The 22,247-nt window shown below is 44.1% G+C and overlaps 1 protein-coding gene across 4 annotated transcripts in view; it reads left to right on the top strand.

Annotated features, from left to right (window-relative positions):
- Positions 1–22,247, top strand: part of ATP6V0D1 (ATPase H+ transporting V0 subunit d1) — a 590,366-nt gene that overhangs the window by 424,153 nt on the left and 143,966 nt on the right. For 2 of the 4 annotated variants that reach the window (XM_030203696.1, XM_030203695.1), the window contains one exon: positions 13,860–16,132. The exons of 1 other annotated variant lie outside the window; for it this stretch is intronic. In XM_030203696.1, the coding sequence (XP_030059556.1) occupies positions 13,860–14,021 (162 nt within the window). In that variant the 3' untranslated portion in view covers positions 14,022–16,132. Of the gene's footprint in view, positions 1–13,859; positions 16,133–22,247 lie in introns of those variants that run through there. One more of the 4 variants, XR_003942203.1, reaches the window with a different exon arrangement.

Raw genomic sequence — 22,247 nt, 5'->3', positions numbered from 1 at the left:
ACCCTCAGTCCCTGTGCTGCCTTGCTGTTATCCAGTCCTGCCCTGTCCAGCAAGTCCTGCCGGGCACCTGAAGCCCAGAGCTCAACTCTTGGTGAAAAGTGGCCAAGTGCAGGTGAAGCCTAACTGCTTGCCTGAGATTTGCCCTGTTTCTAGTGTGGGGTGGTTTTGCCTGCCACTGCCGAGTGGCCCAAGGGCTCACAACCTAGTTTCCAGTTTTGAGAACGTGACATTGGTCTGCTTGAGGTAAGATCTTCTAAGGGAGCGCTTGCGAAGTTTCTTTCATTTTCGCTTTCGGTGCCTAATTCTGGTCTTGAGTCCTTCTGGGATCGGTACCTTTGCGATTTGGAGGTCTTCTCCTGTCAGTTCGAACTGAAGGGGTCTCTCGCTGGCTGCATGTAGGCTGCAGGCTCGGTCTATGTTTCTTGACTGTCAGTCTTTTACGGCTGCTGGGCAGTTCCTGTTCAGGAGTCGGGTCTTTGGTGCTTCTGGCATTTTTCTGGTGAAGCCCCTGCTATTTGTTTCTTTTTTTGACAATATTTTCCTCCTTGACAAAGGGAGGTTCTGATTCGCTTGGCTTCTCTCCATTAATCACTTTCCTTTTAGAGGCCAGCTTCATTTTGCGTTTTGGCTTGGCAAGTTGTTTCTTCCTTTCTGCCTTGTGGCTGTGTGTTGCTTCCTTTAATTTGAGGAGGTTAGTTCAGTGTTACTTTCGTAATCCTCTGGATCTTGGGAATAAACGCCAAGTCTCACCTGGCAGCACCTTAATGGCTGTTTTCCGAGTTTCCATCTGTGTTCTTTGTTCTATGTTGAGCACAGCATAGCTTCCTTGTGGCATGTTGAGCTCTGCTCATTTCATGCAGGTTGAGCACAGCTTTGTTCCTACATGTTGAGCATAGCTTTGTTGCTGCATGTTGAGTTCACCGCCATTGCTGCATCTTGAGCACGGTTGCTTTGGGGCATGTTGAGCAGTTTCTCTATGTTCTTTGTGGTAAGTTGTACACAGTTCCTTGGCCGCATGTTGGGCACTGATCTATTGATACAGGTTGGGATCGGCTCTATTGTTCTCTGTTGAGCACGGCTCCATCGCGTCATGTTGATCTCGGCGCCAGCGTGTTCCAGTGAGCACATCTCCATTTCTGTAGGTTGGGCGCGGATCCTGTGCTGGATGTTTAGCGCGACTTCATTCTGGGAAGCGGAGCGCGGCTCCATCCCTGTATGCAACTTCTTTGCGGTAGGTTGATTGCAGCTCCATCGCTGCTTTTGTGCGCTGTTCCATCGCTGCTTTTCAGCGCAGTTCTTTGCGGCATGTTGAATGCTGCTCTATCGCTGCAAGTTGAGCGCAGCTTTCTTCTCCTGGGCACTCGCACTGTCCCTCCAGGGGCTTGGCTTCTTGATTCTTTTCTGGGCACAGGTACACAGTTTTACGTTGATTTGCGCTGCTTCGCTGTGTGTTCAGGCTTGCAGATGTTCGGCGTGGAGAAATTATCTCTTCTTGCCGCATACTGCCTTTCCTCAGATTTTGGATGTCTGACTTTCGCTGTTTTCGGAACCTGGTACCATGCTCTGCTCTAGCGTTGGTGGTTTCTGGTTCCACGTTCTGGGGCACATTTTGATTAGCATCTGATGTTCGTGAGCCCTCTTGGGGGTTGGGGTATGCCCGTTCTCCGTCTTGAGGGTTCGATTAAGTCTTACTGGGAGTCTACCGGTTTGGGGAACCCACCCTACTTTGGGGACTGCTTTAGTACATCCCACTCGTCTCTGGATTGATCTGTGGGATGCTATGGAAGCTAAAATTATGTCTTACCTGATAATTTTCTTTCCATTAGTCCCAACAGATCAATCCAGAGGCCTGCCCTTTATTGTGTGTGTGGTGGCTTAATGTACATAGTCACCAGAGGGGTGTTCCTGTTTTGTTCCACTAGGTTCTCTCCTTCTTAAGGGATCGTTGGATACTGACGGAGAACTACAAAGCATGGACTACTCTCATGTTGACAATTTGACACTTGGGTGTTTTCTCTGCTGCTGGTGCGGTGGAGGAAGGGCCTGCAAAGGTGTTCTTGAGACAGGAGTGAACTTTGATGGTGGATTGCTTGGCTTTTCACTTGCTTTGGTATCAACAATACTGAGAGTAAGATGGCTGCACGTGTCTATATATAGTAAACTCTGAAGTTCTCTCTATCTCCACCTGCTGGTAGAGGGACACAACCCACTCATCTCTGGATTGTTCTGTGGGACTAATGGAAAGAAAATTATCAGGTAAGACATAATTTTACTATAATGTTGTTTGAAATTGGCTATTATGCCCTGATCCATAGGTTGGATCAGAGAGGTAGTGTTTGGTGGCAAGAAGACCACCTTGACGTTAGACAGCCTGGCATCATCCCTGTGTGCAGCACAATTATCACAAAGCAACAAAATCTGATGCTTTTGTGCCCGCGTTCTAGTGTCTAACTTCTTTAGGCACTGCTTCCAAATTTCCCCAGTCATCCATGAATTTGCGTTAGCTTCGTATGACACAGGAAGTCGCTTAACTTTCTTTAAGCAATGGGGCTGTTTGCTCTTTCCAATGACGAGTGGCTCCAACTTCTCCCTCCCATCCATACTACAGCAAAGGAGGATCGTCAGTCGGTCCTTCGACGTTTTACCTCCAGTAATTTCGGCTTGTTTGAATGCAAGTGTTCCATCAGGAATCGCTCGCCAGTAGAGACCATTTTCGTCAGCATTGAAAATGTCATGAGGTGCAAACTAATTCAAGATGGTAGGGAAGAACTGAAACAACCCAATTTTCAGCACCAAAGTCATCAGCGTCTTGTTTCTCACCATGCTGTTTCTTGAATTTTATGTTGTTCCTCTCCTTCCATCTTTCCAACCATCCAACAGTGGCTTTGAATTCAGTTAGTTCAAGAATTTCAGCTAGCTGATTAGCTTTCTCCATAAGCAGTGGACCACTGACAGGAAACAGTCTGCTCCTGACTCCAGAAAACCACTGAAGAAGAGCATCTTCTACCTCCTCAGCTTTTCCCGCCTGTTTTCGTTTCCATTGTGGATTTGTATTGTTTTTCCAGTCTTCCAGAAGCTGATCTTTCTGCTTCAAGACACGTGAAATTTGACTGGGATTGACACCATATTCTTTAGCAATAGATGCTTGACTTTGTTTGTTTTCTAATTTTTTAAGAACTTCTATTCGTTCAGCCAGTGTTAAAGTCTTACAGTTACACCGCGACGACGACGACTCCAGTGTACACTCTAACAACATTCTTTCGCTTATTCTGCCTGTGGCAGTTAACCAACGAGATTTCAAATTTACCGCCCCTTTGTCACGTGCCAATCGGCTTCCATATTCCGTGCGTGCACTTATGCTGAGTCTTCCCTGCAGAGGAGCGGTCTTAAAGCATGCATATAAGCAAATCTTGCACTTATCAGTGGTGCGCTAAACCGAAGTTTGTCCCTATAGAAATTGATGGCACCAAAAGCGCTTATCCGACGTGCACTTAAATGGCGTGTTCTGTATATCTTTTAAAGTTTAAAATTATAAAAACATTTTACATGTGCATTGTTCCTTATAGAAAGTCCCTTGGAAAGAGAAAAATTTGCAAGTTGGAGGTACAATCAAAGAGAGTATTTTATACACTGCCCATGCTGTTACCCATTTTTATGAATGATTAATGGGAAAAATTACCATTGTGGAAATTCTGTACAGGGTCCCTCTTGGTACAAAGTTGTTTAAAATGGTGTATTTAAACTATATATATTTATATGGCTTTTTTAGCACTTTTTTCCAGTTAAGATGAAGTAAGTTAATGACCATTGTGGTTTGACAACACTTGGACTCAATAATTTACTAGTTCAATGTAAGCCAGGTTTACTGTGTGGTGTGTTATGTTTTACTTTTGGAACCATTGATTTTTGTGACCTCATTTTCATTCCAGTTGTTATTCTTTTTTAAGGTGCCTTAAGTTAGTGGCTAGTGTGCTCTGATTTTCACTGGAGGTTGACTCTTCAGTTTTATGTAAAACATATTTCTCCGAGGACAAGCAGGCTGATGGGTGACGTCCACGGCAGCCCCTCCAATCGGAGATCTTCTCTAGCAAAGACGTTTGCTAGCCCTCGCACGCACACCGCGCATGCGCAACCGTCTTCCCGCCCGAACTCACTCGTGTTCGTCAGTCTTCTTTTTTCCGCGCTCGGGACGGCTGTGTTTTTTGTTCTGTGCCCTGAGGAGACCCTCGCGCTTTTGCCGCGTTCTTCCGATTCAGAAGTCTTCTTTTTATTTCAAAAGTTAATTGCGTTGCGTGTTTGTTAAAAAAAAAAAAAAAAAAAAAGAAACCCTTTATTTTCGAGTTTGTTTTTCCCCATCAAGTTTCCTTTCGCTTTCAAAAGCGGCCCTGTTGGCCGCCCGTACGGGGTTTTTTCCTTATTATTTTTGGTGCCCTTTGCCATCATCGCGGATTTTGACTTCGCCGGCGTGATTTTTCCGCCCATGTCATCAAAGCCTCCCAGCGGCTTCAAAAAGTGCACCCAGTGCAACCGGGTTATCTGGCTCACTGATAGGCACGCTTCGTGCCTTCAGTGTCTGGTGGCTGGGCACCGTCCTCAGGCCTGTAATCTCTGTCTTCTGTTGAAGAAGAGAACTCAGGTGGCGAGATTGGCCCAGTGGAACGTCTTGTTCAAGGCCTCGCCTGGTGTTTCGACGGTCACAGTATCGAGGTCATCGGCCGGTGCATCGACATCTGCGGTACCGAGGTCATCGACCGGTGCTCCAGCGTCTACGGTACCGAGATCATCGTTGGTACTGATGTCGTCGGAGGGTGCCTCTTCGTCAGGAGTACAGGTGAGGGCTGTCCATTCCCCTGTTGGTGGCGGTGAGCCCTCGAGTGGGTCTCCCCCTGCCTCGAGGGCTCCTGCGGTATAGCCCCCCGGGATCGACCTAAGGACCCGGCCCCGAGGAAGAGACGCTTGGATTCGACATCCTCCTCGTCGGTACTGGGAGGTTCCGGTGACATGCTTCGTGTGAAGGCAAAGAAGCATCGGCACCGGTCACCTTCCCGATGTGGTACCGAGAGCTCTGGGTCGCTGAGGGATTCGGCACCCACTAGGCATCGATGCCGAGAGGACCGCTCACCCTCTATTCAGGAGGTGTCGATGCGCTGTACCCTGGATAGCCCGGTACCACCTCCGCGCCCCGGACAAATTCTGAGTTCGTCGCCTGTGCCGGACTCCCAGCCTTCCTCGACAGCCGCTCTAAGCGAGTGAGGCGATGGCTGGCTCCTTGCCTGTTGTGAGGTCTCCGATGCCGGTACCGCTTGCGGTGCCCGCATCGGCTGCCTCCCAGGCAGACTCCCCGACGACATCGATGGAGGGAGCTTCATCGCCGCTGATGCAGGAGTCTGCTTCTCGACGTTCCCACCATGGCCATGTGTCTACGGAGTCGAGGTGGGCACGGCTTCGCACTGAAGTGCATGAACTGGTGTCCAACACCAATGGTGAGGCCTCGTGGGAGGCAGAGGAAGACGTCAGATATTTCTTAGATGAGGAGTCTTGACGGTCTTCCTTCTGATCCCACTCCCTCTCCTGAAAGACAGCTTTCTCCTCCCAAGAGTCTATCTTTCGTGGCCTTTGTCCGGGAAATATCTACGGCCATTCCCTTCCCTGTGGTTACGGAGGATGAGCCAAGGGCTGAAATGTTTGAGCTTTTGGACTATCCTTCGCCACCTAAGGAATCGTCCACAGTACCCATGCATCATGTCTTCAAGAAGACACTGCTGGAGAACTGGGTGAAGCCGCTAACTAATCCCCACATTCCCAAGAAGATCGAGTCCCAGTATAGGATCCATGGGGACCCGGAATTGATGCGGACTTAGTTACCTCATGACTCTGGGGTTGTGGATCTGGCCCTTAAGAAGGTCAAGAGTTCTAGGGAGTATGCTTCTGCGCCCCCGGGCAGAGACTCTAAAACCTTGGATTCTTTTGGGAGGAAGGCCTACCATTCCTCAATGCTCATAGCCAAAATCCAATCTTACCAGCTCTACACGAACATCCATATGCGGAACAATGTGCGGCAGTTGGCAGACTTGGTGGATAAGCTCCCTTCTGAGCAAGCCAAGCCTTTTCAGCAGGTGGTCAGGCAGCTGAAGGCGTGTCGTAAATTCCTGGCCAGGGGTGTTTACGATACTTGATTTCGTGTCCAGGGCCGCTGCTCAAGGTGTGGTGATGCGCATACTCTCATGGCTGCTTGCCTCCGACCTAGAGAATAGGATTCAGCAGCGGATAGCGAATTCTCCTTGCTGGGGGGATAATAATTTTAGTGAAAAGGTCGAACAGGTGGTAGAGCAGCTCCACCAGCGGGACACTGCATTCGACAAATTCTCCCGCCGGGCGCCTTCAGCATCTACCTCAACTGGTAGACGTTTTTATGGCAGAAGGAGGACTGTTACCTACTCTTCTAATAAGCGTAGGTACAATCCTCCCTCTCACCAGCCTGCTGTCCAGGCTAAACCCCAGCGCGCTCGTTCCCGTCAACAGTGTGCGACTCAACAGGTCCCTGTGGCTCCCCAGCAAAAGCAAGGGATGGGCTTTTGACTGGCTCCAGCAGAGCATAGCCGAAATCAAAGTGTCCGTGCCGGACGATCTGCCGGTCGGGGGGAGGTTAAAAGTTTTTCACCAAAGGTGGCCTCTCATTACCTCCGACCAGTGGGTTCTTCAAATAGTCCAGCTAGGATACGCCCTCAATTTGGTTTCAAAGCCACCAAATTGCCCACCCGGAGCTCAGTCCTTCAGCTTCCAGCACAAGCAGGTACTTGCAGAGGAGCTCTCCGCCCTTCTCAGCGCCAATGCGGTCGAGCCCGTGCCACCGGGGCAAGAAGGGCTGGAATTCTATTCCAGGTACTTCCTTGTGGAAAAGAAAACAGGGGGGATGCATCCCATCCTAGACCTAAGGGCCCTGAACAAATATCTGGTGCTAGAAAAGTTCAGGATGCTTTCCCTGGGCACCCTTCTTCCCATGATTCAGGAAAACGATTGACTATGCTCTCTGGACTTAAAGGATGCTTAACACTCATATCCCGATACTGCCTGCCCACAGACAGTATCTTCGATTCCGTCTGGGAACACGGCACTTTCAGTATTGTGTGCTACCCTTTGGTCTCGCCACCGCGCCCAGGGTGTTCACCAAGTGCCTGGCTGTAGTAGCGGCGTCTCTACGCAGACTGGGAGTACACGTGTTCCCTTACCTCGACGATTGGCTGGTGAAGAACACCTCCGAGGCAGGAGCTCTACAGTCCATGCAGATGACTATTCGACTCCTGGAGCTACTAGGGTTTGTGATAAATTATCCAAAGTCCCACCTTCTTCCTGTTCAGAAACTCAAATTCATAGGGGCTCTGCTGGATTCTCAGACAGCTCATGCCTACCTCCCGGAAGTGAGGACCAACAATCTTCTGTCCCTTGTTTCTTGGGTACGAGCGTCTCAGCAGATCACAGCTCAGCAGATTTTGCTCAGCCACATGGTCTCCACAGTGCATGTGACTCCCATGGCCCGCCTCCACATGAGATCAGCTCAATGGACCCTAGCGTCTCAGTGGTACCAAGTTGCTGGGGACCTAGAGGACGTAGTCCTGCTGTCCTCGAGTTTTCTTCAGTCCCTCCATTGGTGGACAATTTGGTCCAATTTGACTCTGGGACGACCTTTCCAAATTCCTCAGCCTCAAAAGGTGCTGACGACGGATGCGTCTCTCCTGGGGTGGGGAGCTCATGTCGATGGGCTTCACACCCAAGGGAGTTGGTCCCTCCAGGAACAAGGTCTTCAGATCAACCTCCTGGAGTTACGAGCGGTCTGGAATGCTCTAAAGGCCTTCAGAGATCGGTTGTCCCGTCAAATTATTCTTATTCAGACAGACAATCAGGTTGCCATGTACTATATCAACAAGCAGGGGGGCACTGGATCTCGCCCCCTGTGTCAGAATGTGGCTTTGGGCTCACCAGAACGGCATGTTTCTTCAAGCCACGTATCTGGCAGGCGTAACAACAGTCTGGCCGACAGATTGAGCAGGATCATGCAACCTCACGAGTGGTCACTCAATTCCCGAGTGGTACACGAGATCTTCCAAGTGTGGGGTACCCCCTTGGTGGATCTCTTTGCCGCTCCAGTCAATCACAAGGTCCCTCAATTCTGTTCCAAACTTCAGGCCCACGGCAGACTAGCGTTGGATGCCTTCCTCCTTCATTGGGGGGAGGGCCTCCTGTATGCCTATCCTCCCATACCTTTGGTGGGGAAGACTTTGCTGAAACTCAAGCAGGATCGAGGCACCATGATCCTGATCGCTCCCTTTTGGCCGCGTCAGATATGGTTCCGTGAAGATTGGAGTGTTTTCTGACCCTCATTACTCAGAACGAGGGGGTGCTTCTGCATCCCAACCTCCGGTCCCTGGCTCTCACGGCCTGTATGTTGAGATCGTAGATTTTGCCTCCTTGGGTCTCTCAGAGGGAGTCTCCAGAGTCTGTCTTGCTTCCAGGAAAGATTCCACTAAAAAGAGTTACTTCTTTCTATGGCGGAGGTTTGCCATCTGGTGTGACAGCAAGGCCCTAGATCCTCGCTCTTGTCCTACACAGACCCTGCTTGAATACCTTCTGCACTTGTCCGAGTCTGGTCTTAAGACCAACTCTGTAAGAGTTCATCTTTGTGCGATTAGTGCATACCATTACCGTGTGGAAGGTAAGCCGATCTCGGGACAGCCTTTAGTTCGATTCATGAGAGGTTTGCTTTTGTCAAAGCCCCCATCAAACCTCCTACAGTGTCATGGGATCTCAATGTCATAGTAACATAGTAGATGACGGCAGAAAAAGACCTGCACGGTCCATCCAGTCTGTCCAACAAGATAAACTCATATGTGCTACTTTTTGTGTGTACCTTACCTTGATTTGTATCTGTCATTTTCAGGGCACAGACCGTATAAGTCTGCCCAGCACTATCCCTGCCTCTCAACCACCGGCTCTGGGACAGACCGTATAAGTCTGCCCAGCAATATCCTCGCCTCCCACCACCGGCTGTGCCACCTGATCTCAGCTAAGCTTCTGAGGATCCATTCCCTCGGAGCAGGATTCCTTTATGTTTATCCCATGCATGTTTGAATTCCGTTACCGTTGTCCTCTCCACCACCTCCCGTGGGAGAGCATTCCAAGCATCCACCACTCTCTCTGTGAAAAAATACTTCCTGACATTTTTCTTGAGTCTGCCCCCCTTCAATCTCATATCGTGCCCTCTAGTTCTACCACCTTCCCATCTCCGGAAAAGGTTCGTTTGTATCATATCACCCCTGATTCTCCTTTTCTGCAGGGTATACATGTTCAGGTCAGCAAGTCTCTCCTCATACGTCTTGTAACACAAATCCCGTACCATTCTCGTAGCTTTTCTTTGCACCGCTTCAATTCTTTTTTTACATCCTTAGCAAGATACGGCCTCCAGAACTGAACACAATACTCCAGGTGGGGCCTCACCAACGACTTATACAGGGGCATTAAAACCTCTTTTCTTCTGATGGTCACTCCCCTCTCTATACAGGCTAGCAACCTTCTACTTACAGCCACCGCCTTGTCACACTGTTTTGTCGCCTTCAGATCCTCAGATACTATCACCCCAAGATCCCTTTCCTCGTCCGTACATATCAGACTCTCCCTGCCTAACACATACGTCTCCCGTGGATTTCTACTCCCTAAGTGCATCACTTTGCATTTCTTCGCATTGAATTTTAATTGCCAAACCTTAGACCATTCTTCTAGCTTTCGCAGAACCTTTTTCATGTTTTCCACTCCCTCCCGGGTGTCCACTCTGTTACAAATCTTAGTATCATCCGCAAAAAGGCAAACTTTACCTTCTAACCCTTCAGCAATGTCACTCACAAATATATTGAACAAAATCGGTCCCAGCACCGATCCCTGAGGCACTCCACTACTCACCTTTCCCTCCCTCTGGCGTCTGTCCGTCAACCGGTTCCTAATCCAGTCCACCACTTCGGGTCCTATCTTCAGCCCGTCCAGTTTGTTCAAGAGCCTCCTGTGGGGAACCGTGTCAAAAGCCTTGCTGAAATCTAGGTAGATTACGTCTATATCACATCCCTGATTTAATTCTCCAGTCACCCAGTCAATTCAATGAGATTCGTTTGGAACGATTTCCCTTTGGTAATACCATGTTGTCTCGGATCTTGCAACTTATTGGCTTCCAGGAAATTCACTATCCTTTCCTTCAGCATCACTTCCATTACTTTTCCAATAATCGAAGTGAGGCTTACCGGCTGTAGTTCCCAGCTTCTTCCCTATCACACTTTTGTGAAGAGGGACCACATCTGCCATTCTCCATTCTCACGGAACCTCTCCCGTTTCCAATGATTTATTAAACAAATCTTTAAGAGGACCCGCCAGAACCTCTCTGAGCTCCTTTAATATCCTGGGGTGGATCCCATCCAGTCCCACGGCTTTGTCCACCTTTAGCTTTTCAAGTTGTTTATACACACTCTCTTCCGTGAACGGTGCTATATCTGCTCCATTTTCATTTGCATTTTTGCCAGTCCTTCTCCAGAATTTTCTTCTGTGAATACAACACAAAAGTATCTATTTAGCAAATTTGCTTTTTCTTCATCATTATCTACATAGCGGTTCGCAGCGTCTTTCAGTCTCACAATTCCCTTATTTATTTATTTTATGTATTTATTTTTGTTATATTTGTATCCCGCGCTTTCCCACTCATGGCAGGCTCAATGCGGCTTACATATTATATACAGGTACTTTTTTGTACCTGGGCAATGGATGGTTAAGTGACTTGCCCAGAGTCACAAGGAGCTGCCTGTGCTTGAAGTGGGAATTGAACTCAGTTCCTCAGTTCCCCAGGACCAGAGTCCACCACCTTAACCACTAGGCCACTCCTCCACTCCTTGTTTTCCTCCTTTCACTAATATACCTGAAGAAATTTTTGTCACCCCTCCTTACATTTCTAGCCATTTTTTCTTCCGCTTGCGCTTTCGCCAGACGTATCTCTCTCTTGGCTTTTTTCAGTTTCCTTCGGTATTCCTCTCTGTGTTTGGCTTCTTGAGTTTTGGTGTATTTCAGGAATGCCAACTCTTTAGCCTTTATTTTCTCGGCGACTTGCTTGGAGAACCATATCGGTTTCCTTTTTCTCTTGCTTTTATTTACTCTCCTTACATAAATGCTTGTGGCTCTATTTATAGCTTCTTTCAGCCTGGACAACTGTCCTTCCACTTCTTGTTCGTTCTCCCAGCCCATCAGCTCCTTCCTCAGGTATTCCCCCATTTTACTAAAATCAGCATGCTTGAAATCTAAGTCTTTGAGTTTTGAGTGGCCACCCTCCACTTCAGCTGTCATATCGAACCAAACCGTTTGATGGTCACTGCCGCCCAGGTGGGCACCCACTCGGACATTTGATACACTATCCCCATTTGTGAGCACCAGATCCAGCATCGCTCCCTCCCTCGTGGGTTCCGTCACCATTTGTCTGAGCAGAGCACTTTGTAAATCATCCACTATCTCTCTACTTCTTTCCGATTTCACAGACAGAACCTTCCAATCTACATCCGGCAGATTGAAATCTCCCATCAACAGAACCTCTTTTTTCTTTCCTAATTTTTGAATATCTGCGATCAGATCTTTATCTAGTTCCTCTAATTGTGTCAGGGGTCTGTAGACAACACCCACGTGGACAGAGGTTTTATCCTCTCTTTTTAAGGTGATCCATATTGCTTCTTCCTTTCCCCAGGTCCCTGTCATTTCAGTTGCCGTGATATCATTCCTCACATACAGAGCTACTCCTCCACCTTTTCGACCCTCTCTATCCTTCCTAAATAGATTATAGCCTGGTATGTTTGCATCCCATTCATGGGAACCATTGAGCCACGTCTCCGTGATTGCAACAACATCCAAGTCTGCCTCCAACATCAGGGCCTGAAGGTCATGAACTTTATTGCTTAGACTGCGAGCATTTGTGGTCATCGCTTTCCATCTACATTTCCTGGTATGCGTTTCAACATTAGTGATTTGGGGGTTTCTTTTCTCTTTGGGTACCTTCATATCTTTTTGTTCCACTTTTGTTTTTTCTTTGGCTTCCGTTCTGTTTTCAAGAACATCACAGTGCTGTAATGGAGTAAAAGAATTTTGTAGGGGCAACACTTGTGAGGTTGGATGCTTTCTTGTCACATAACGGTCTGCCTGAACCTACCGTGATCCATCTGTTCTTAAGTGATTTTATCCTTTGTGGTAGTGGTGATAATTTGGTATGATTCTGTGCAGTATGATATTGTGCAGTCCTAGATGCTGCTTTAAGGGCATCTAGTTCCTGTTTTACTTTACTGAGCTTGTACAAGCCTTAAGTCTCCAGATAATTGGTCTTGAAACTAAAGCACCACAATTATTACAGAGAATAAAAGTCATCCTGATTGGTTGAAATGGGTATGAACAGGTGTGATATATAGTGAGAATAGCAGCCTATGGATATGTTACCAGAGCTCCTTATTATTAGAGCAGTAATCTTCAGCTGGTGAGTAGAAGACTGGGGATTCCACCCAGCTGATGAAAACCCCCTTTCGAGCCATTGAATTCCTGCCATCTGAAGTATTTGACCTGGAAGGTCATTTTCTTGGTGGCTGTTACTTCAGCTCGTAGGGTTAGTGAGCTTCAAGCCCTGGTAGCTCATGCTCCTTATACCAAATTTCATCATAATAGAGAAGTCTGCCACTATCGAAGAGATTTGCAAGGCTGCGATGTGGTCATCTGTCCACACATTCACATCACATTACTGCCTTCAGCAGGATACCCGACGCGACAGTCGGTTTGGGCAGTCAGTGCTACAGAATCTGTTCGGGGTTTAGAATCCAACTCCACCCCCCTAGGCCCATTTTTATTCTGTTCCAGGCTGCACTCTCAGTTAGTTGGTTAAGTTAGGTCAATCTCAGTTATGTCCTTGCCGTTGCGAGGCCCAAGTGACCATGTTTGTTGTTTTGAGTGAGCCTGGGGGCTAGGGATACCCCATCAATGAGAACAAGCAGCCTGCTTGTCCTCGGAGAAAGCGAAAGCTACATACCTGTAAGAAGGTATTCTCCAAGGACAGCAGGCTGATTGTTGTCACCAACCCGCCCGCCTCCCCTTTGGAGTTGTGTCTTCCCTTGTCTATGTCTTTGCTTTGTACTGGACTGACAAACACGAGCGAGTTCGGGCGGGAAGACGGTCGTGCATTCGCGGTGTGCGTGCGCGAGGGCTAGCAAACATCTTTGCTAGAGAAGATCTCCAATTGGAGGGACTGCCGTGGACATCACCCATCAGTGAGAACAATTAGCCTTCTGTCCTCGGAGAATACCTTCTACAGGTATGTAGCTTTCGCTTTAATGTGCATTTGATTTTGTTTTTTTCTTCTGGTGTCATATCTAATTCATATACATTCTCTATTTTCAATTTATGTATATGGTGTTTGTATGTTTTTCTTAACTTTATGTGAATATGTTAATGTTTTATGTTTTTTATAAGCTACTAGATCATTGATACAGGTAAGGTGCCAAAACATGGTCTCTGTCAGGTTTTCCTTTAATGCTTAAGGTATCCAGGGAGTCCTTTGTTTAGAGTTCAGCTCCATTGTTATGGTTTGTGCATCAGTTGATGGTGTTTGGATCCCTTTTGTGTACGACTCAACAGGTGGAGAATTCTTAAATGTTAATAAGGAGTAACCTTGGTTTCCTCTTAGAGGCTCATGTTCAATCCTTACTGCAAATTGTGTCAGATAATGGGACAGTCATTGAAAGTAAGCAGAGTTCCTGTTTTTATTAGGAGTGATCTCTCTTGACCAGCATGTTGTGTTTATTCTGTAGGTGAAATTGAATAAGTTGGCATTCCTGAACCAGTTCCATTTTGGTGTATTCTATGCCTTTGTGAAGCTCAAGGAGCAGGAATGTAGGAACATAGTATGGATCGCAGAGTGCATCGCCCAGCGACACAGAGCCAAGATCGATAACTACATTCCTATTTTCTAAACTCTCTCACCCCTCCTGCCATACACATTGGTCTCTCAAAATACCCCTGTAATTTTTCCAGCACTTCTGAAGACTCACTGAATGGAGTTACTGCAAGGTGCACATGGCTGAATCAGTGTGGGAGGAACTTGCATGATGCCTGGTAAAACTGATCCTAAGCTCAGTGCATCTAAAGGTAGCCTGGTTTGACCGACTGTTCTTTACTAATGACTTTCTTGGGAATGCCGACACTACATGTGATCTCTTAAAGCAGTATTGCAGGAGGGGGTTAGATATATTGTACTTGTACCTCTGTCATAATCTGCATATACACTGAAAGATAATGTCAGTCTGTGTATGGTTAGAAGATATCTCTTTCTGATGATAGCTGAAAATTCTGGGTATATAGTTTTATTTTTCCGTGCATTCCAGTACTATAGTGAGAACCAGTAGCTCCTGAGCTTCCTGCTCTCACACCACTCATAGGTGAGTAAAGGTGATATCAAAGTAATTCTAAATTAAATAAGTTGTTTGCACCATGTTTTGAATTTTATATCCCACTTGTTGCAACTTTGTTTTCATATTGCGATAAACCTTACAAAATTGCAAAATCTTCCTTTTCATTCTTGTAGATTTTGCTTCCACTGACTTGCAAATATGCTTCAGACATGCATCATTTTAAACAGCATATACAAAATGAAGCATTTTTGAACTTATACTGAATTGATATAGAATGAATGACTATACATGCAAACAAAATGTATCTCCCTTTTTTATTGGAATTTTAGTCAAACATAAAATTGACAGCATATTTTTACTATGATTGTATAGTTATGTTACTAATGCTCTCTGTATAGCACATATAATCATAAGTTTGAGAACAGTTGTCATTGAAGGCCAGTTGGCTACTGAAATTCACATTTGAAGTGCCGGACCAGCTTGACAGTACATGCGGTTAATGCTGTATGGAAATCTTGATTATAGATATATGTCTGCCTTATGGTAGTACCAAGACCAGTAATATCAGGCCCAATGATTACTTCACCTGACGGGATTTATTTTATGAGGTAGCAAAATAGAGAGTCCAAATGTATAGACTGTAACAGCACAAAAAAGAAGCCCAAAAGGGCTTTCAGGAGTGGAATAATTGAGTCCTTTAATCAATAGATCCATGTGCTTCTTTTTGTGCTGAGGCTTCATTTTATATCATCATAGTACCAGCAAGACCTGCAAGTTTTCCAACTTCTCATTAGTGGCTGACCATATTCTCAGCTTTTACTGATGAGCACTGAATTCAAGGAACATTTCCAAAAGATGCTTTCTGGGGTATTTCAGTGTCAGAACAAATGAGCATGTAGAGAATGGGTATTCTAGCAAAGCCATAATCATTTGTGCCTGTTTGCAGAGTCACATGTATTTTCTCCATTTAGATGAGCTACACATTGCTCACTGTGGAGATCTATGTGAATAAAAATGATGTTCAGAGATTGATTTCATATGATTAGAATGACTTAGTTCCCCCCCCCCCCCTTTCTGTACTTAATAACACTAGGTCTGCCTGAAAATTGCTTAAGCTTTGGCTAGCTTTGCATGTTGCTCTTCATTTAAAATATTTGGAATGAAAAGAGAATACAGGCACTAGGTCCTTGAAATGCACGACAATAGCTTTTTGTTTTCTGAGCGGTTTTATTCTAGTTCATAATTTCTCACTATAGAAACGGTACTGTGGGAGAAGCAGGACTGCAGGAAGAAATATCTAACTCACCACTAAAGACTGACTGAAGTGTCTGCTGTTGTAACTTTTATGGGTTTTTTTTTGTTTTGTTTGTGAGATACCAGTGAAGCAATGTGCATAAAAAAAAAATCCATGTATCAGTGTTAAGAGTAAATCCTCCTAGCATATATATTGTGTATAAATTGTTTAATAATTTAAATATTTTCTGTTTTACATCTGTCATAATCACAGATATTGTATGGAAGTAATTCATTTGTAGATCCTTGTATATTGAGAACTCATGCATAAAAAATAGATTAATATTAGATTGGAAAATAATTCAGAGAGAAAACAAATGTTTACAGAAATGGTTGCTAAGTATGATTAGTAGCCTGAAATAAATTATTACTCTATTAAAGCTAGATTTCTCCATTTGTGAAGAGGGAGATTTTTGTTCTGCGAACTACTCATTATATATTATTTTTGTTGCAATAAATATTTTATTTTCCACCAAAGAACATAATAATAACAACACTAACAGCTCAACTACACAGTTATGTAGACAGCAAAACTTAAAAATATTTTGCTAGTTAGTTTAACATTATTCAAACTGGTATCAAGCAAGATCACCCTAAAGTTGTAAGCCATACTGTTAACATTAGAACATCTCCTCCCCCCTCCCTCCCATATCATCTCAAAATTTAAGCCAACATTAAAATCTTTTCTTGTAATTTATCCCAACCACCCTTATGAGTCCAGAAAGTCCCTTCTGTGAGCTGTTAACTACTGCATCTGAAACAAATGATGTAGTCTCTCCTTCTACATCGCCACTGTAGGTGTCACCGTAGTCTTCTAGAATGCAGCAATCAGGCACTTTGCAGCAGCCAGGCCCCAACGGAGCAGTCTATCTTGCCACCAATATAGTCCATTCCCATACAGCCGCAACAAACATACTTGTGGGGATTGAGGTATCTCATGCTGAATCGTAGCTGAAATAGCACAAATCACCTCAGACCAGAAAGAGGATACTCTCCCACCACACATGCAACAAAGTACCTCTAACACTCATACATCTCCAACACACATCAGACGCCTGCAGAAACATCCTCTGAATATGCTCAGGTCTGTAATACCACCTAGTAAGTACTTTATAAGCATTCTCTTGCACAAGTACACACACCGAGGTTTTACACACTCCACTACAGATCTTCTCCCAATCTGAGACTGTAAATCTAAATTGCAAATCATGCTCCCAAGCAAGCATAAACTTATGTTTAGACCACTCCCAACCCCTCATAAATTTGTAGATCAATGATATAGGCCTTCCCTTCCCTCTCCACCTCACCTGGCATAATCCCCTTCCTTCCTCTTTCCCCATTCCCAGCCCTGACATAAACAGTCTTTTTCTTTTCTCCCTACATCTATCCTTCCCCATTCATTTTTATCCTCTCTCCGGGGAAGTATCCTGCAGTTGATAGATGATTGCAGTCAAGCCATGACTGCTTCTGTAGCCTCACCCTCTACTAGCTTCTACTGTCAGAGCCATATGAGCAAATCTGCAGAGGAGGAGGTGGCTGAAGCAGCATGTAATCACTTCTCATCAACTGGAGGAGAGTCTATAGGCCACGGTGTTTAGAGGCAGAGAATTGAAGTAAAACTTTGGTTGGCCAGCAAAGTTTTCACTTCTTGGAGCTAAAGTTTGCCCTAGCTTTTCTCCCTACTTGTGGCTGTAGCTCATAGAAAAAATTCACAGCACATCTATACTTTGCTACAACATACTGTTTATGAAATGCTGGCATAGGTCATTGCTTTATATCGTTATTGGCAGATAAGCTGTTCATTTCTAAACTCTTAACACCCTTTAAAAAGGGGAAAGAATAGAAGGGACTGTACCCATGTACAGTGGAATTGGGAGCATCTATTCCCCTTATGAGAAGGTTGGTGCTCATTTTAGATATGTCCACAAACATAACATTCCTGAAACTCCTTTATACACAGTACAGCCTGGGCTATAAAGACAAACGTCTGACTTGTTTAAATATTAACCCTCTGATTCTGGTACTGATGCTGATCATGCTTCTTTTACTTAAGGCATAAAACAAAGCATAGAAAAGAAAATAAGATGATTACCTTTTTTATTGGACTAACAGTGCATTTTGTTTCATACAGGCTAATCAAAAAATGTATTAATTTAGTCCAATAAAAAGGCTTTCTGATCTGTACCTTTGAAAGCTAGTCGAAAAGTATATTGTTAGTCCAATAAAAAAAGGTATCATCTTTTCTGTGTTTTGTTTTATTTCTATTTATTACCTTTAACAGTAAACTAATATGGCTGTCATACCACTTTACTTATGGCATAGAAATTCACTGTAAGCCGTGCCACTAAAGGGAAATTTCAGCTAAACAGGCATTTATTGCTCTTAATTTCCTAATAATCAAACCTTTATCAGCTCATACCCCCTCTTCTGCTAAATCATTGCTGTTTTTAATTAGCTGTCATATCTTTCCCATTTTCTCCAGTGATAACCAGTTTCTATGTTTGTGGCATCACAGAGATTTCCAGTAGTAGTACTGAATCCTGGTGAACTGTGGCATCACGTAAGAAACACCACAACAGCAGGAGAAAAGTAAAATCAGTTCTTAACAAAACAGATGGGTGAAAGGGAATAGAGGTGTCTTAAGCATTTGTGCTGCTTCAGATTTGAAAGTTAACATTACATGCCAAAAGGCAAGGAATTATCTCAACAGCCATTTCTGTTCATGTGACAACTATTGATGTTTCAAGTCAATATATTAATTAGAATGGCTTTTAACTACATATCTGAACCTAAAAATCACTGGATGGTGTCTCAAAATGAATCTCAAGTTAGAAAGATCACAAATTGTTTGACATATAGTTTGGTTCACATTTGCTTCATTTCTTTGAAGGCATGAACAAACATCAACAAACAATATCTGCTTGTTATACTACTATCATGTTTTATCATTATCATGTTGCCCAAGATTCTTCTGTAACACTAAATGTCTATTTTCTAATATATTTCCACCATACATGATGTATTGTAAGCCACATTGAGCCTGCAAAGAGGTGGGAAAATGTGGGATACAAATGCAATAAATAAAATAAATAAAAACATGTGGATAAAGGTGAGCTGGTTGATGCAGTGTATCTAGATTTTCAGAAAGCTTTTGATAAAATTCCTCATGAGAGACTCCTGAGAAAATTAAAGAGTCATGGGATAGAAGGTAAGGTTCTGGTATGGATTAGGAATTGGTTACTGGACAGAAAACAGAGGGTAGTGTTAAATGGTCATTTCTCTCAATGGAGGAGGGTGAACAGTGGAGTGCCACAGGGATCTGTACTGAGACCGGTGCTATTTAACATATTTATAAATGATATAGAAATCAGAACGATGAGTGAGGTGATTAAGTTTGCAGATGATACAAAACTATTCAAGGTTGTTAAAACACGTGCTGACTGTGAAATATTGCAGGAAGACCTTAGGAAATTGGTGTACTGGGCATCCAGATGGCAGATGAAATTTAATGTGGACAAATGTAAGGTGATGCACATTGGAAGAATAATCCGAATCATAGTTATTTGATGCTAGTTGGGAGTCAACGCTCAAAAAAAAAAAAGATCAGGGTGTCGTTGCAGATAATACACTGAAATCTTCTGCCCAGTGTGCCGCGACGGCCAAAAAAGCAAACAAGATGCTAGGAATTATTAGGAAAAGGATGGTGAATAAGACCGAAAATACTATAATGCCTTTGTATTGCTCCATGATGCGTCTACAACTTGAGTATTACGTTTAGTTCTGGTTGCCGTATCTCAAAAAGATATAGCAGAATTAGAAAAGGTTCAAAGAAGAGCGACCAAAATGATTAAGGGGATGGAACTCGTATGAGGAAAGGCTGAAGAGGTTAGGGCTTTTCAGCTTGGAAAAGAGACGGATGAGGGGAGATATGATTGAGGTGTATAAATCCTGATTGGTGTAGAACGAGTAGAAGTAAATTGATTTTTTTACTCATTCCAAAAGTACAAAGACTAGGGGACACTCGGCGTTACATGGAAATACTAACAAATAGGAAATATTTTTTCAGTCAATGAATAGTTAAGCTCTGGAACTTTTTGCTGGAGGATGTGGTAACAGCAGTTAGTGTATCTGGGTTTAAAAAAAGGTTTGGACAAATTCCTGGAGGAAAGGTCCATAGTCTGCTATTGAGACTGCTTGCCCTGGTATTTGTAGTATGGAGTGTTGCCACGATTTGGGTTTCTGCCAGGTACTTGTGAGCTGGCTTGGCCACTGTTTGGAAAACAGGATACTGGGCTAGATAGACCATTGGTCTGACCTAGTATGTTCTGCTGAATGGACAAATAACCTTTTGAGTAAAAATGAGTGACTCTGTACTTTGTGCTCTCTAGATCTGGTCTTCAAGAAAGACCAGGAAGTATGCTGCTCAGATTAGTTGCTCTTAAAAAAAAAAAGTAAATCTGGGTAGAACAAATAAGTGGTAGGTGAATTTTTATTTTAACAGTCTGTTCTACAGACAGGTACTACAAAATCCCACAAAGAATAAACAAATGAAAATTACAATAGCAGTAAAAAGACCATGTCCCCAAGACCCCAAAGAACCAAACCAATCAACAGTAAATTTAAACCAATTAGTAACAAGGAGGTCATCCTCAGGTAAAGAGGCAAGATTTGCAAGACTACAAGTAGAATCCATGACAATTTGAGAATTATCATCAACATACATAAAGCATTGTTCATGAATTACTCCACAAACTCCACCTTGGGTAGCAAGGAAAACGGGGAGAGAGTCTCTTGAAGTGAGTAAAAAATAAGGAACAGATATACAGTTCAAGACAGGATGAATAATACAGTTGTTTAGAATTACATCCAGTAAAGGGCTAGAGGAAAATAATAAACACCTAAAACACAATGAAAATAAGTTCTTTGTTGCAAGGAAAACAAAAACCTATCTGTAAATCTTTAAGGTTCATTCTCATAAATTTTGCTGCAGTTGTAGGCCGGTGATCCTGGTGACAGATGATCCCACAACAGTCATTCAGTTCCCTGTGGTAGCAGATGAGGAGAAGATCCTGATGCTGAAAATTATGTGGATTCATGTTGGGCCTCAGTATTTGGCTATGGGCCTTCTTTGCCATCTTTGCGAGGTTGCAGTAGAATGTTAGGCTGAGTCACTATTTACACAGCTTAGTTGGGGGGGGGGGTGTTAATTTCTCCATGACAAGAATGAACCTCACACCTTGAGGTTTGTGCAAAAATGTGTGCATAAAGTTCAAGAATAGTTCAAATCCGATGGGGTAAAACTAACAAAATCAGGTAAAATATATCAGCTATCTTCAATATTATTTGCAATGTGGGCCTCAGTTGTTTGGGCCAGTCAACCTCTGCATTATGTCTAACAAGCTTTGTTATGGTCCTCTGTCTAGGGTTACCATATGGCTCCAGAAAAAGGAGGACACATTGTTCCAGTCCGGGTTTTGCTTCCATTGAAAGCAATGGAAGTAAAACTCAGACTGTGGCTCAATCTGTCCTCCTTTTTCTGGAGCCATATGGTAACCCTACCTCTGGCCCACTCTGTTTGCACACACACACACACACACTCTATTTTTGTAGCATATGGCCAGTCTGCGTAACGTCTAACAAGCTTTGTTATGGCCCTCTATCCCACTCTGTTTACACACACTCACTCTATTTTTGTATCACATGTATTCATGTTACTCATACCTCCTTTCGGAACATGTTGCCTAACATTGTATTATTCATGTTTTTGATTACAATAAATCGCATTTCTTATAACCAATACAGTTTTCTCAAACCACTTTCTTTTAACCACAACCACTGTAAATGTTTCAGCAAAAGCCTCCACACACACATTGATTTTCCCCCAAGGACGGGGCTTCCTCCACTGAGTCCCCCCCCCCCCCCCCCCAACTCCACCACAAGTTTCACTCCATACAATTCAAAGCATAACTCTAAACCTATGACATTGTGGCTTTCTGAATTAAACTGTGCAAAGGAATTGATTGCCACAAGGAAATCACTACATAGACACAACTTCATTTATGGAAAACAAACCAGACTTGCATAAAAGATCTAAAAAAAATATTTGCTTTGTAACTGGAAATATGTCAGGCAACAATTCAGTGCATATTTGTTTTAGTGTGTGTGGAAGAAAAGAAGCACAGTTGTACAGACAATTGAAACATTCAGAAAAGCATTACCTTTTCAGTTGGACAAAAATAAAACAAGACACTGACAACTAGAAACAGAATATAAAAAGCAATGTATAGTTCAAAATTAACATCCTTTCTCCCGGGAGATCCAAGATGGCCGCTTAGAGAGCTGTTGTACCAGACATGCTCAACTTGCTCTTTCAGAACGCTGCGAGAGGGCTTGGATTCCCTATCACTATGGGGAAAAGGAGTGGGAAAACTCGGTTTAATCCCTCAACTCCGAATGGAACCCACCTTCTACAGCAGCCGACGCTTGAGCAATTTG

Source organism: Microcaecilia unicolor, chromosome 5, assembly GCF_901765095.1.
Source record: "Microcaecilia unicolor chromosome 5, aMicUni1.1, whole genome shotgun sequence".
NCBI classification, from domain to species: domain Eukaryota; kingdom Metazoa; phylum Chordata; class Amphibia; order Gymnophiona; family Siphonopidae; genus Microcaecilia; species Microcaecilia unicolor.
This window is presented reverse-complemented; position numbering and strand designations above follow the sequence as displayed.